The sequence below is a fragment of the Mustela lutreola genome, chromosome 9 (assembly GCF_030435805.1).
Source record: "Mustela lutreola isolate mMusLut2 chromosome 9, mMusLut2.pri, whole genome shotgun sequence".
NCBI classification, from domain to species: domain Eukaryota; kingdom Metazoa; phylum Chordata; class Mammalia; order Carnivora; family Mustelidae; genus Mustela; species Mustela lutreola.
This window is the reverse complement of record NC_081298.1, coordinates 11,816,944-11,833,441: the sequence shown is the minus strand read 5'-3', so window position 1 is coordinate 11,833,441 and position 16,498 is coordinate 11,816,944. Positions and strand designations below refer to the sequence as shown.

Sequence of the window (16,498 nt, the reverse complement as noted above, 5' to 3'; positions counted from 1 at the left end):
TGGAGCTTTTCCATTAAGATGCGGTACAAAGCAAGGATGTGTCCTCTCATCACTCCTTCTCAACATTGTATTGGATAATGTAATTGTCCTTGCTGATTGAATAACAAGAGGAAGTAAAAGGTGCTACTGATGGGGAAGGAAAACCTAAAACTATCTTTGTTCACAGATGACAGGATTGTCTGTATAGGAATTCCGAAAGACTTGGTAAAAATTAAATAGGATGCTTTTTCAAAGTTCCTGTTGTTTTATTTGAGTTCTTACAGATTACTTGAACTTCCTAACCCAGGTTGCTAGTGCTTGAGACTTGGTTTTTGCTTCCATTGTGGTTAAATGTAAACGTTAGCTCATTGTCAAAGAAAGACATTGTGTGGGAAAACACACCTTACTGAATAATTGAAGCAGTTTCTATTGTGGATGGGAAGAAAATTAAATACAGTAGAAAGACCTCATTAAATATATTAAAAATTTGTAGAATGCAAAATAATTTAGATTTGTTGGAGTTTTTGATAAGGGATATAGAAATATATTCTAATTTTAAGGTGAATTCCATTGTACTGCAAGTTTTGTTTCAGTTTTTTTTTTTTTTTTTTTTTTTTTTTTTTTTTTTAAGGATTTTATTTATTTGAGAGAGAGAGAGAGAGCGCACAAGCAGGGGGAAGGGCAGGCAGAGGGGGATTAGAGAAGCAGACTCCCCTTTGAGCAGGGAGTTGGATGTAGGGCTCCATCCCAGAGCCCTGGGATCATGATCTGAGCCAAAGGCAGCCACTTAACCGACCCAGGCGCCCCTGTACTGCAAGTTTAATGACGGTATAAAATTAGGAATTAAGAAATTAAGGTATTTTCCCTATCTTAGCTCAGGGGTTCTTTTTTTTTTTTTTTTTTTTTTTAAATTTTATTTATTCATTTGACAGATGGAGATCACAAGTAGGCAGAGAGGGCGGGGGAAGCAGGCTCCGCACTGAGCAGAGAGCCCGATGCGGGGCTCGATCCCAGGAACCTGGGATCATGACCTGAGCGGAAGGCAGAGGCTTTAACCCACTGAGCCACCCAGGCGCCCCTAGCTCAGGGGTTCTTAATGGGGGGTAATTTTGCCCACAGAAATCTTAGACATTTTGGTTGTCACAGGTGTGGGGAGGGAGTGCTACTGCCATCTAGTGGGTAGAAACGAGGGATGCTGCTAATAAGCATCTTACAGTGTACGAAACCATTTTCATAGCAAAGATTTGGGCCCAGAATGCCAGTAATGCTGAGGCCGAGGAAACCCTGGCTTAGGATAAAGAAAAAAAATGTCAGTTGTTTTGAAGTGATAGCAGTAATGAAATTTAGAAACAAAGTTGAGAAGAATCATCAGTTTTTCTAAAATGTCAACTTTAAATCTGCCTAAATATTTATTTAGAATGCTTCTTTTTCTTCTTCTTCTTCTTCTTTTTTTTTTTTTTTTAATTTTATTTATTTATTTGACAGATCACATAGGCAGAGAGGCAGGCAGAGAGAGAGAGAGAGGGGGGTAAGCAAGGCTCCCTGCCGAGCAGAGAGCTGGATGCGGGGCTCGATCCCAGGACCCTGAGATCATGACCTGAGCTGAAGGCAGAGGCCCAACCCACTGAGCCACCCAGGCGCGCGCCCCCCCCCCCTTTCTTTTTAAGATTTTATGTATTTATTTGACAGAGAGAGGGAGGGAGGACCAGGTTTCCCACTGAGCAGGAGCCTGACATGGGGCTTGATCCTAAGACCCTGGGATCATGACCTGAGCTGAGGGCAGCCACTTAACCAACTGAGCCATCCAGGTGCCCCTAGACTTCTTCTTTTGTCTTCATTTTGTGAAAGAGTTCAGGAAGTAGTAAATACTGTTTTTAAGCTTGTGTAGTCAAGTGTTAACTTCATGTAGTGAAGATTGTTTACATATCCATCCCTCTACTTGCTGACGAGCTAGTCCTCTTCCTTTCTCTTGATTTGTAAAACTAATGAGAGTTTGAGAACCTCTTTGAGTGATGAATGCATTTAAACTGGTAATGGTCAAGAATTTTCACTGAAAAGACCTCTGACCTAAAGTGAGAGTCAGATCGAAGGTCCTGAAGATGAATGCGGGCTGGGCAGAGTGGGTCTGTAAAGATTTTCACTGCATGTTTTGACAGGGTTACATTTGGAACTGAGACTCTTAATGGGCATCAGAGTGTGTATGTTTTTCTGTGGAAGAGTTGATGCTTTCATCAGATTATTAAAGGAATTTGTGACTCATTCATGTAGAGGGAAGGCCCTGCCTTCCTTTATAGTTTTTCTTAGGAAACAAGAAAAAAGGAAATTGGTTCTATTTTCTCTATAAACCCATATCCATGGTCATGGATATGGACTTATGTTACTTGCTGTTGATGTTTTGCTTTTAGGTTGAAGATGAACTGAATAAGATTTGTGAAGCTGACCGAGTAGCCATTAAAGCCAACATAGTGCACTTGATGCTGAGCAGCCCGGAGCAAATTCAGAAGCAGGTAATGGAAGTCCCAGTTGTTTAAGAAGGAGGCTTGTTTGTGGAACTTTCATTTAATTCATTTTTTTTCCTTCCCCCAGTTAAGTGATGCTATTAGCATTATTGGCAGAGAAGATTTTCCACAGAAGTGGCCTGACTTGTTGACAGAAATGGTGAATCGGTTTCAGAGTGGAGATTTCCACGTTATTAATGGAGTCCTTCGTACAGCACATTCTTTATTTAAAAGGTATTGATAAATTCACACTTCTTTTTTTAAAGAGTCCATTTATTATTTAGGATTTTATTTATTTAGAGAGACTGTGCATGTCGGGGAAGGAGCAGAAGGAGAGGGAGAGAAAATCTCAAGCCAACTCCCTGCTGAGTCAGGAGCCTGCCATGGGGCATGATCTCACGACCCTGAAATCGTAACCTGGGCCAAAATCAAGAGTTGGATGCTTAAATGACTGAGCCACCCAGGTGCTCCTTAAAGATTTTATTTTTAAGTAATTTGTATACCCAACCTGGAGCTAGACTCAGGACCCCAAGATCCAAATGGCACATGCTCTACTGACTGAGACTGCCAGGTCCCTCAAAAATTCATGTTTTTCAAATGCTTTTTTCAAATGCTTTTGTTATATATATAGATAGTGACTATTGTCATTCCTTTGAATTTGGTAGTCTTAAAATAAGAGATAAGCTTCTCAGTTCATTATTGTGTTTCTTAAGTGGGATGTTTATTTCATGTAGCTATATTACTGTGAAATAAGGTCTTAATAAACTGCTTAATTCCTTTAAAAAGAAAACCAAGAAATCACTTTGAATTTCAGAAAGCTGTGTAGCCATGGGTTTTTCTCTAATCTGTCCTTGAAGACCTAAAGTTACTACATAGAAACTTGTAAATTTACCTTTTTAACCTTAATTTTTTAGATATCGCCATGAATTTAAGTCAAATGAGTTATGGACTGAAATTAAACTTGTTCTGGATGCCTTTGCTTTGCCTTTGACTAATCTTTTTAAGGTAATGGAATAACAATCTTGGTGATACTTTAAAATTACTTAGTATTTTAAATTGCTTAATTATTTGTGTAAATTATAAGAGAATGCTTTGAAAATCTAGGTAGGTGATATTTAGACCAACATTGCTTTTGAAAAATTCCAAACCTACACAGAAACTGAGAAGACGATCTAATGACCCCCCCCATGTATGTATTATATAAGTTTAACAGTATTACTTTTTTTTCTTCCCTTCCCCTCATTTTGTAGGAATGTTTAAAAGGGAATCCCAGGCATTATATTTTGCTCAAGTATTTGCGTATGCATCTCTAAAGGAATTGCTCCCCATTTTGATTCGACTGTGTAGTTTAGCTGATTAATTTATATATTTGTACATCGTTTTATATTGCATAGGCTATTTTCTTAAACATGTTCTTCAACTCTGTGAGAATCCTATAAGATTGGAAGAGGTAATTTTTTTTTTAAAGGTAATCTCTATATCCACCTTGGGGCTCAAACTTACAACCCTGAGATCAAGAGTCATATGGTCTACTGATTGAGCTGGCCAGATCCTCCCCCTACCCCATTTTGTTACATGCTCTCCCTAGTGAGTTAGCTAGGGGCCTCAAAAGAGATACTTCTTCTTTTTTTTTTTTTTTTTTTTTTTTTTTTTTTTTTTTTTAGTGGGGAGGAGAGGGAGAAGCAAACTCCCCACGGAGCCGGGAGCCCAACATGGGGCTCGGTCCCAGGACCCTGGGAGCATGACCTGAACTGAAGGCAGAGGCTTAACCCACGGAGCCACCCAGTCGCCCCTGAAGTAGATACATTCTTAACCTCTTTTTTCAGATAGGGAAAGAAGGTTCAGTATCACACAGCTAATAAAAAAGGAGCCAAGCGTCAAGCCCAGTTTTGCTAACTCTGGAAAAGCTGCTCATTTCCTTTTTTCAAAAAGGAAAGTTTTCTGATTTTCAAAACTTTCTAAGGTGTGGAATGTGCATCACATTTTTCATTGTTAGGATGTCTTACTGATGGTACATTTTTACCTAAAAAAATAAAATTGGACAAAATATATATAATCAATATTTTCTACCTATTAGGTTGATAAGATTCTTCATTTCTTTCCACTGGTGTTAAAAGTGTTAGAGTGCAATGAATTGAACATTCTTGTGTCTTGTCCATCATATTATAAATAGTACTGTCTGGAGTTTGACATTTCATTCAGAAAACCTTAATATTCATATTTCTTTACTCCACAATATAAGAAGTATCATTTGTTGTGTATCTTATACATAGTGTTCAAAGGTACTGGACATCACATGTATATTTCTTGATTCTCATATTCTCTCTCTGAGGCAGGTATTATTTTCAGATTATACATGAGATTGGGGCTCAATAAAATAACTTACTTGCTTAAAGTAGTGTTCATTATGAACAACAGAGTGGATTATATCTAGGTCCATCTGGCTTGCAAAATCTGTGCTCTTAGCATTCTCATCTGCTTTAGTTAATATATTTACTATGAAAATTAGCAGTGTGCGTAACTTTTATAGATAAGCCTGTTTATTGCAGTTAGAATAACAAATAATTTGAAACAACTTAGATACCAGGGGAATCATTTAAGAGAGCATATAAAGGGCGCCTGGGTGGCTCAGTGGGTTAAGCCGCTGCCTTCGGCTCAGGTCATGATCTCAGGGTCCTGGGATCGAGTCCCGCATCGGGCTCTCTGCTCAGCGGGGAGCCTGCTTCCCTCTCTCTCTCTCTGCCTGCCTCTCTGCCTACTTGTGATCTCTGTCTGTCAAATAAATAAATAAAATCTTAAAAAAAAAAAAAAAAGAGAGAGAGAGAGCATATAAAGATAGTTTTGTAATATATTTATATACACAAAGGAGAGTGGAAGGATCTAGTCCAAGTGTTAACACTGAACTTTTAGTAGTGCTGTTATGGACAGTTTAAAAATATATACTGTTGTAACATATTTTTCAGAATCTTTTCAATGACAGTATACTACTATTTAAAAGCCAAATTTTGGAGAGGATATACAGCATCAGCCTGTTTCACTTAAGTTTACAGTACACTAAAACCATATCCCTAAATTCCTTCCTAAGGCCACTATTGAACTCTGCAGTACCCATGCAAATGATGCCTCTGCCCTAAGGATTCTTTTTTCTTCCTTGATCCTTATCTCAAAATTGTTCTACAGTTTAAACTTTCAGGTAAGTTTTTTTATATTTCTTGCTTTTGATTCTTTGATATCAAATATACAAGTTTTCAATTAATAAAGACTTCTTTGCCAGCATTGATTTTTCTGAAAGAAATTAGTGTTTTTCTGACTCCCATCCCATTTTTTTGTCTATAAGTAGTGTTCCATTTTATAGTCATTCCTAGAGATATTTCTAGGACACTTCACGGGGAGAGGTAGCATTTTCTTATGTTCTAATAACTTAGAGGACCCTACTTCCTGAACCACTGTTTTGGACAGTCACCCTATATACTGTATTATTGAAGACGTGGAGAGATCATATTCTCAGGCCTTTCTCTTTAACTCATTTAAGTGGATATTAACACTGGAAGAACAGTGTTTTGGTTAGAGGTCTATGGCTAACTTATACAAAAAGGCTCTTATTGACACCTGGGAGACCAAATGCTAAAAATCCAGGTTTGGGAAGGTATAAGAACCAATGGCATTTCTGAGGAAACAGCCATAGACTTCTGGTAGAAAATGCCTGGTCACCGTCTTGCTACTGAGACAGTGGCCTCCATTCTTTTTGGGTCTTTAAGAGGGGTCTTACGGTGCATATTACTGGACTGAGATGCAAGAGGAACAGTCTGGCCTTTTCCTTGCTCACAGCCAGGGCCAAGTACATGGACTTTCTCTTCATAACATGATTATACTCACAGTGGTAGGAGGAGCGTTCTCTGAAAGGAACAGGCAAAATAGGAGATGAACAGTGCAAAATGGTATCCTCGCATCGGTGTTCAGCTGGGCACCAGTTGGAGAAATTTTTACTTAAAAGATATCACTGTTTTTGCTTGCATCTTCTTTTGAATTCTACTTCATAGAAATCAGTTAGAATGAGGCTCTTAATGATTTGTTAGGCATAATCTGGAAGACCAAAGAAAGGAGCTATAATCTTTATCCTTGGAGTGACTTATCCCTCATTAAGAAGGCAGTATGGTCACACAGGAAGTCAGTGGCTGTATAAGACAGTCTGAATTGGTGCTCATCTCAAAATAGATGCGATAGTTGAGAAAGGAAAAGGAAGAAAGATACTGGTGAGCACTTGAATTTTTCTAAGGAAAGGCTTCATAACAGTCTTAGCTACCTTGAAGGAATAAGTGAATTTAGATTGGGATAGGAACTAGGTGGCATCATTTGTAGTTGGAAGTGTATAAACCAGATAGACAGTGGTTTACTCAGCTGCCAGACCTGGCCGGAATAAAGAATTTTTTTTTCTTTTCTTTTTAAGATTTTATTATTTATTTGACAGACACAGAGAGAGAGAGAGGGAACACGAGCAGGGGCAGTGGGAGAGGGAGAAGCAGACTTCCTGTGGGTCTTAATCCCAGCACCCTGGGATCATGACCTGAGCCAAAGGCAGATGCTTAATAACTAAGCCACCCGGGTTCCCCTGGAATAAAGAATTCTTGTCTAAATAGTTAATGGTTGGCTCAGGCTGAGGAGTGTGGACTTAAGCCTCTTTGGGATGGGGACAAAGCCGACTAAAATAACATTAATTTTAATCAAAAGTCTCAAGTCAGTGTTTATTCTTTAGGACCTCCCTGAGTTTTTTGAAGATAATATGGAAACTTGGATGAACAATTTCCATACCCTCTTGACGTTAGATAATAAGCTTCTACAAACTGATGTAAGTATTTAAAAATGTTTCACAGGTAGCTCTGTTTTAAATGAAGAATTGTTTTGAAATATAATATCAGATTTTGATTAAACCTCCATTTTTAAAAGTGTAAAATAAAGTCTCCCTTCAAAGCCTTGGAATATAGTTAGACTTCAGAAAATGAAATAGTTATCTGAGAACATTTATATATTATTTTATTTTTTTAAAGATTTTATTTATTTGTCAGAAAGGGAACACATACAAGGGAGCAGCAGGCAGAGGAAGAGGCAGGCTCCCCACTGAGCAGGGAGCCTGATGGAGGACTTGATCCCAAGACCCCAGGATCATCACCTGAGCCAAAGTTAGAGGTTTAACCGATTGAGCCACCCAGGTGTCCCAAGAGCGTTTATTTATCTATTTTATTTTTAAAAGATTTTTCTTATTTATTTGATGGAGAGAGACTTATAAGCAGGGGAAGCAGCGGGGAGAGGGAGAAGGAGAAATAGACTCCTTACTCAGCAGGAAGCCTGATGTGGGGCTCAATCCCAGGACCTAGGGATCATGCCTGAGGTGAGGGCAGATGGTTAACCAACTGAGCCACCCAGGTGCTCCTGTTTATTCATTTTTTAAGTAAACTCTCACCAACATAGGGCTCAGAGACTGAGAGTTGCACATTCTACTGAACATTTACATTTTGGTTCCTAAAATTTTTTTACTCTTACAGTATTAATAGGTAGAATCCAAGAATATAAGTAATATTTGATTATGTGGCATAGTCTACGTTTATTATTTTTTAAATTATTTTTTATGTAAATTCAGGAGAGGGAGCACATAGAATTACTCTTATTGTGGCCTGGCATAGGTAGGTTCACAGTTTATAGAAAAGGCTATTTCTTTACAGGATTGAAAATAAATCCTCAGAGTATTCACACTGTGAACATTTTATGAAACAGAAAGCTATCATTGAAGATATTAAGAAAACTTAAATCTTTATACCAGTAGGCTCTTTTTAAAAAATCAGTGCAGCATAGGAATGTGGGGGCATTGTGAAGGTTTGTAATATGTTAAAATTTCTGGTCTGGGTTTTATAATCATATGTACATTTCATTATAGCTCTTTGTGTTACCATTTGCTTATTTATTAATAGACTTTGATCTACCTCTTTTCCAAGAAACAAAAAAAACATAAAAGCAAAATATTAAGAATGCTTCCATTTTGGATAAAATTAGAAAAGGTGATTCAAATCAGTTTTTAGGAGTGGGATGCAGAGAGAGTTATTTTTGTGGGTGTACAGCAAATTTTGTCAGATTTGCCAACTAAAAAGCAACAACAATAAAAAATAGAGCTCCCATGAAATAATTCTTTCAGTCTAGTAGGAGAAAGCAATGCCCTCAGAGAACAAAGCTTGTCTTCACACTTCTGTCTAAAGGCAGTTTTTCACCTAGGATTCTTACAGGGAGCTGTTGGCTCATTTATCCAGGTACTACCACCTTGTGTCCTCTCCCTACGTAATATCCCTTATGTTATGCCTTGAAGAGCCTCCTGTTTTCTGTCATCTAAATTTGAATTCTTTGACATATAGCACAACTCCGAAAGTGTTTATGGATTGCTATTACAGTAGAGATCGTTACATAAATGACTGTCATGGTTTAGATTGGGATTGGCAAACTCTTCCTCTAAAGGTTTAGGTGGTAAATATTTTTGATTTTGTGGCTGTACAGTCTCTGTTCTGGCTGCTCGGCCCTGCAGTTGCGGTTGAAAGAAAGCAGCTGTAGGCAATGCTATCAATCTTGTAAACGTAGAGAAGGAATGATGTCAATGTAAAGAAGGAATGGCTGTGTTTCAATAAAATTTCACTTACAAAAATAGGCAGCAGGCCTACAGACCACAAGTTTGACCCTTAAATTAGCTTGCTTTTTAATATGTTATAACCAGAATATTGTGGGTGAGAATCCTATAGCATTATTATTTTAAAGATTTTATTTATTTGAGAGATAGAGTGAGCGAGAGAGAGAGCACATGAGCAAGGGCAGAGGGAGAGGGAGAAGCGGCCTTCCTGCAAGCAGGGAGCCCAGTGGTAGGACTCGATCCCAGGGCCCTGGGATCATGACCTAAGCTGAAGGAAGACGCTTAGACGACTAAGCCTCCCAGGCACCCCATCCTATAGCATTATTTAATCTTAACGTATTTGAAATGAGAACCTTTTGGGAGGAGATACAAGACAGTATAGCTGACCATGTTACAAAGGAAAGTGTGATATGGTCTTTTATCATTCAGGTTTCTCTAGGAATATGTTATTTTTAATTGAATATGTAAATATCTCATAATTCAGCTACCAAAAAAAAAGTCTCTAATCGCTCCATGATTAATAAATGATAAGCATTTCATTTGCTATGTATTTGAAATACTAAGTGAATCCATCGACGTTGGCATAGTTGTAGATTACAACCCTAGGTTTTATTTTTAGTTTCAGGAATTACAGCTACTGTGTATTTATGGTAATTTTAAAGTTTTATATTTGAGTTTTCTGTTTTCTCATATGTGAGGATGAAGAGGAAGCAGGCTTACTGGAGCTCTTAAAATCCCAGATTTGTGACAATGCTGCACTCTATGCACAGAAGTATGATGAGGAATTTCAGCGGTACCTGCCTCGTTTTGTCACAGCCATCTGGAATTTACTAGTTACAACAGGTCAAGAGGTTAAATACGACTTGGTAAGATGACGGTGGAGATGCATAATTAACACATTCTCTCCCTACCTCCCCCAAGAAATAAATGATTCAGTTTTGCTGTTAAAATTATGCCTATTAAAAAAAAATGCCTATTTTTGTGTTTCATTCCAGTTGGTAAGTAATGCAATTCAGTTTCTGGCTTCCGTCTGTGAGAGACCCCACTATAAGAATCTGTTTGAGGACCAGAACACGCTGACAAGCATCTGCGAGAAGGTTATTGTGCCTAACATGGAATTTAGAGGTAATTATAGCAAAGTCTAAAGCCTTTTCAGGAGATTAAAAACTTGGTTTTTTTAAAGCATATATTAGTATAAGTTTATTATTAAGTCTGCCCCATGTTGTACATGCAGTCTGATTTTTTTTATTGCTAATTAAAACTTCCTGTAGGTCACTTACTCCCTATTATCTAAACCAAGACAAGAAAAAAAAAGTGGTATAAAACATTTGTGAGTGTTGCTGTAATGAGCTTTGTTTTATGTTGTAGAGCGTTTTTCACAGAAATATTGAATAAGGTAAAAAAAAATCTATTACATTGAGAAGAAAGTAAACCATCTAGGATCTCAGTTTAGGAAAGAATTTGATTTTGTTTGATTTAGTGTTTCACTGAGGTAAATAGCTGTTGTGAAATAGTTGAGTGTGGAAGTGATTGATAACCTTTAAATGCAGAACTGAAGCCCACTTAGTTTCTGATTAAGGTTAAGAGAGTCCCAAGACTATATTTATATACAAATTGCCTTCTTACAGCTGGGAAGAACAGATAGTAAATGTGGAAGGAATTGTGTTTTACGTCAAAGTAATCATTAGGTCAATGGTGCTCAAATTATCAGCAACTAAAAGGAATCAAGAATAATACAGTGTGAAGTTTTATTGCCTTTTGTGTTTTCGTAAAACTATAAAGGACAAATCATTTTGATGTTGTCTATTTTACTTTTTGTGGTTTGAAATGATTTTTATGAAGTAATAGTGATTATAGTTGTTAGGCTCTTTGTTTTTTTAATGTCCTTTCAGAAAAGTAGACATCCCTAGGTTGGGTGCAACATTCAACTTTTTTTTTTTTTTAAGATTTTACTTACTTATTTAACAGAGATTACAAGTAGGCAGAGAGGCAGGCAGAGAGAGAGTGGGTGAAGCAGGCTCCCTGCTGAGCAGAGAGCCTGATGTGGGGCTCGATCCCAGGACCCTGGGATCATGACCTGAGCCGAAGGCAGTGGCTTACCCCACTGAGCCACCTAGGCAGCACCCCCCCCTTTTTTTAAAGATTTTATTTATTTATTTGAGAGAGAGAGAGACATGAGAGGGGCGAGGTCAGAGGGAAAAGCAGTCTCCCTGCCGAGCAGGGAGCCTGATGTGGGACTCGATCCTGGGACTCCAGGATCATGACCTGAGCTGAAGGCAGTTGCTTAACCAGCTGAGCCACCCAGGTGCCCCAACATTCAACTTTTGAAGTTGGTGGTGAAGTCTAATTCTGGGGACATGGTCACATTAGAACAAGTGAGCTGTGTAACTTACCTATTACCTTACCTTTTAGGGTGGCATTTGCTGTTCTTAAGTAATGATTAAGAATATATGAAGTAGGGGTGCTTGGGTGGCTCTGTCGTTGAGTGTCTGCCTTCAGCTCAGGTCATGATTCCCGGGTCCTGGGATCAAGCCCTGCATCGGGCTCCCTGCTCAGCAAGAACCCTGCTTCCCCCTCTCCCGTCCCCCCGCTTGTGTTCCTTCTCTCGCTATCTGTCAAACAAACAAAATCTTAAAAAAAGAAGACTATATGAAGTAGGGCACCTGGGTGGCTTAGTCAGTTAAGCGTCTGCCTTAGGCTCCAGTCATGATCTCAGGGTCCTGGGGTCGAGCCCCACATTGGGCTCCCTGCTCAGCAAGGTGCCTGCTTCTCCCTCTCCCTCTGCCTGCCGCTCTGCTTGTGCTCTCTCTTTCTCTCTGTCAAATACATGAATAAAATCTTAACATACATACATATTATATACACACACACATACACGAAGCAGTCTTTTTTTGGGAAGGAACATTTTGCTGGAAAACATGGCAATTCTACATAGTCTTCTGTGTACTTGGCTGTGAAAGTACAATGACTTGTTATGTCTTTGGCTGAGTTACTTGAAGTGCCATCTCTCTTTGAAGCTGCTGATGAGGAAGCTTTTGAAGACAATTCTGAGGAGTACATAAGAAGAGATTTGGAAGGATCTGGTATGTATTTTGTTTTTAACTTAGTCTGACAGCAAAGCTCTTTTAAACTTGCTCTTTCTGGTTACTCTGGGGAGCAGTGGGAGTTGGCACAACCACCTTTCCTCCTGTAACCTTGTACACCTTAAAGAGTGGCTGTTGTTTGAGCTTATGCATATGTTCAACGTTTAATCACCTGCTTTCTCTTTTTTAATATGCTTATTAGTGTGTAACTACTACTGTAACCTTTTTAGTTCCCATTTTGTATTTGTTGTGAACAAAAGAATGTTTTTGTTTTTAAGATTTTTTTTTCATTGTTGATGTTGCTAAGAGCGATCAGGTGACAATTTGTTGCCTTATAATCTTTGATTCAGTTGGTTGGTGGATGTTTCTCCTATAATATATTTCCCTTTCATTTTATAGATATTGATACTAGGCGCAGAGCTGCTTGTGATCTAGTACGAGGATTGTGCAAGTTTTTTGAGGGACCCGTGACAGGAATCTTCTCTGGTTATGTTAATTCCATGCTGCAGGAATATGCAAAAAACCCGTCTGTCAACTGGAAACACAAAGATGCAGCCATTTACCTTGTGACATCTTTGGCATCAAAAGCCCAAACACAGAAGGTGAATCTTTTCAATATAGTTTTTTTTCTAAAATAGACTTGGTGTGGTAACCACAGAAATCAGAACTAATACATTTCTGATGATACAGCGTACTTTCCTGGATAATGTATTAGTATTAGTTCTGATTAGAATTTATGTAGTCTCCCAAGATGACTTTACATTGGTATATTAAGCACTTAATTTTCTTATGGACAGAAAACTGATAGATACCACAGTTGTTTCCTTAGCTGAGACTCAGTGTATATAATGTGCTAAATTTAAATTTAGCTTAAATTAGGGAGATTTCTTTATTGTCTATTAAAATAGTCTTGGTTTTTTATATTTAAGCAGTTTGTGAGTTGAAGTGTTCATCTCCATTTGTAACCTGTTATTTTAGAGGGAGATGAGGAGCCTCTTAAGCAGGCTTTAGGGCTTACAACCTTGAGATGACGACCCAGGCCGAAATCAAGAGTCAGATGCTCAACCAACTAAGCTAACCAGGTGCCCCTATAACCTGTTTTTTTTTTTTAAAGTTGCCTGGGGCTCCTGGGTGGCTCAGATGGTTTAAGTGACTGCCTTCGACTCAGGTCGTGAACTCTGGGTCCTGGGATCGAGTCCCGTGTCAGATTCCTTGGTCCGAGTTGTACTCTGCAGTGAGTCTGCTTCTCCCTCTCTCTTTGCCTCTTCCCTGCTTGTGCTCGCTCTCCCTGTATCTTTCTCAAATGAATAAATACATAAAATAAAAAAAACAAATTAAAAATAAATACATAAAAGTTGCCTAAATTTCCTATGTATTAGGTTGTGTTAATTGTGTACAGGTATTTCATATCATTTACCCTGTTAAAAATTTGTTTTTCAGCATGGAATTACACAAGCAAATGAACTTGTAAACCTGACTGAGTTCTTCGTGAATCACATTCTACCTGATTTAAAATCAGCTAATGGTGAGTTTGTGAAAAATTTTTTATGCCACTTACAACACTTTTTACTTGAGGGTATTTGTTTTGTTGTTGTTTTTTATATATGAATGTAATCTCTGTCCCCAACATGTGGCTTAAACTCAAGACCGTGAACATCAGGATTCACATGCTCTATTGACTGAGCCAGCCAGGCATCCCCGCATTGCTATTTTATACTACAAAATAAGTAACATTATGGCAAAAGTCATAGGGGCTCTATAGCACCATGATACTCAGAAAATTGGTTGCTAACCTTGTTGCAGTTATTCCTGTGTGTGTGTGTTTTGTTTTGTTTTCTTTTAAGACTTTATCTGAGAGAGAGAGAAAGCATGTGCAGAGGGAGAAGCAGACTCTCTGCTGAGCAGGGAAGCCCACCGTGGGGCTCTATCCCAGGACCCTGAGATCATGACCTGAGCTGAAGGTAGATGCTTAACCGAATAAGCCACCCAGGCATCCCTGCAGTTACTTCTTTTGTTGAATAAAATCTCAGATGGTTTCCCCAGGTTGTACCTGGTTGCAGTTAACTTTCTTTAAAGATGTTGCTTGTGTAGAAGGAAAACAGGAACAATTAAGACGAAATTGTAGCTCAGCTTTGTTATGCTGGTGCATACTCTAGGAATTAAACTTCAGGTTTTTTCCCTTCTCATTCGAAAAATGAATTTGAAAAGAAAATGAAATTAAAAACTGAAGCAAATTTAAAGTACTTCAAACTTCTAATTAAGGATAACTTCCTAAGTTTATGAAAGTATGTTGGTCAAGATACATTATATATTTATTCCCTTTTTAAAAACCTATGGTGGGGGCGCCTGGGTGGCTCAATGGGTTAAGCCGCTGCCTTCGGCTCGGGTCATGGTCTCGGGGTCCTGGGATCGAGTCCCGCATCGGGCTCTCTGCTCAGCGGGGAGCCTGCTTCCTCCTCTCACTGCCTGCCTCTCTGCCTACTTGTGATCTCTCTCTGTCAAATAAATAAATAAAATCTTTTAAAAAAAAAAAAAAAAAAAACCTATGGTGGGCGCCTGGGTGGCTCAGTCAGGTGTCTGTCTCGTCATCTCCGCTCAGGTCTTGGTCTCGGGGTCATGAGCTTCCATCCCTGCCTCGGGTCCCATGTGGGGCATGGGACCTATTTAAAAAAAACAAAACAAAACAAAACCATTTTTGTATGGAAATGTTAAACACACTGAAAGGGAGAATATTATAATGAACTTCCATGCTTTACTGTCCTTGAGCTTTAAGAATTTTAAGTAATTGACCAATATTCTGTCTTTTTTTACTAATTGATTTTCCCACCATTAGAGCACTTTACAGGAAATCCCAGCCAGTGCTTGCTTTGGCAGCACATACAATAAGGAAATCCCAGCCTGAGAGACATGTTTTTGATTCGGAATAGCTTCACTTCTAGTTTAGAGGTGACACATGGTCATTAGCTTGTAGTCTAAATCATTTCTATTCAATTAATGTAAGCCGTAAATGCATGTTCATTTGTAATGAAACTTTACAAGGGGAAAAACAAAATTAATCAATCTTATCAGAACAAATAGCTACATAGTAGAGCTTTATATAATTAACTTCAGTTACTTGACATTTTGGTTACCAAAACTGTTTCAAAAATCTGATAATGTCACTATTCTGGGAGTCATAGTCCCTAGCCCTTAAATAACTATGGTTTTATTTTTTTAATAGTGAATGAATTTCCTGTCCTTAAAGCTGATGGTATCAAATACATTATGATTTTTAGGAATCAAGTAAGTAGCTTTTGATTTATATGTTATATGCCACTTAATCTCTTAAGAGTTTTATTGTATACCAGCTTCTCTTCCCTTCTGTGCAATCCTACACGAAGTCCATGTCTAACAAAACAATAACTTCTTAAGAACTTAGGATTCCAGACCATGCTTAATTTTCTCCTTTGTCTTAGAAATAATCATTATACAGTGATTTTCATAAAAAACCGGGATCCATGGGGTGCCTGGGTGGCTCAGTGGCTTAAAGCCCCTGCCTTTGGCTCAGGTCATGATCCCAGAGTCCTGGAATCCGAGCCCCGCATCGGGCTCTCTGCTCGGCAGGGAGCCTGCTTCCTCCTCTCTGCCTGCCTCTCTGCCTACTTGTGATCTCTATCTGCCAAATTAATAAATAAAATCTTTAAAACAAACAAACAAACAAAACAAAACTGGGATCCAAACAAGGTATAAACACATTGCTTATGGTTGATTATGTGTCTTGTCTTTCTTTTAAGATTTTTATTTATTTGAGAGAGAGTGTGCAGAAGCAAGGGGGAGGGGCAGAAAGAGAACCAGACCCCCCACTGAGCAGGGAGCACAACGGGGGTCTCCATCCCAGGACCCAAGATGATGATTTGACCAAAAACTAGGCACTTAACCTACTGAACCATCCAGGCGCCCCTGTGTTGTCTCTTTATTTTATGACAGAGAGGTCCTCCTTCCCCTTTCATATGCCTCTAATTTTTGGAGAAACCTGTCATTTATCATGTAGTTTCTCACATTGTACTTTTAGCTGCTTGAATTCTCAAGTGTGTTTATGGTTTTATTACATACTTATTTCCACAAAAATTCTGTAGTATTCCATAGGTTTAAAACTATTTATATAAATGATATGATAAAAGGCCTATGGATGTTGTTGTTTTTTTTTTTTAAGATTTTATTTATTTATTTGACAGACAGAGATCACAAGTAGGCAGAGAGGCAGGTAGAGAGAGAGAGAGAGGAGGAAGCAGGCT

At 38.5% G+C, this 16,498-nt stretch overlaps 1 protein-coding gene across 4 annotated transcripts in view; it reads left to right on the top strand.

Moving 5' to 3' along the window:
• The window catches only part of CSE1L (chromosome segregation 1 like), a 48,531-nt gene that overhangs the window by 19,996 nt on the left and 12,037 nt on the right, over positions 1–16,498 (top strand). For all 4 annotated transcript variants that reach the window (XM_059132892.1, XM_059132889.1, XM_059132890.1 and 1 more), the window contains exons 4-14: positions 2,385–2,486; positions 2,566–2,711; positions 3,392–3,482; positions 5,563–5,670; positions 7,231–7,323; positions 9,840–10,007; positions 10,137–10,266; positions 12,159–12,224; positions 12,624–12,826; positions 13,665–13,749; positions 15,445–15,506. In XM_059132892.1, the coding sequence (XP_058988875.1) occupies positions 2,385–2,486; positions 2,566–2,711; positions 3,392–3,482; positions 5,563–5,670; positions 7,231–7,323; positions 9,840–10,007; positions 10,137–10,266; positions 12,159–12,224; positions 12,624–12,826; positions 13,665–13,749; positions 15,445–15,506 (1,254 nt within the window). The remainder of the gene's footprint in view (positions 1–2,384; positions 2,487–2,565; positions 2,712–3,391; positions 3,483–5,562; positions 5,671–7,230; positions 7,324–9,839; positions 10,008–10,136; positions 10,267–12,158; positions 12,225–12,623; positions 12,827–13,664; positions 13,750–15,444; positions 15,507–16,498) is intronic.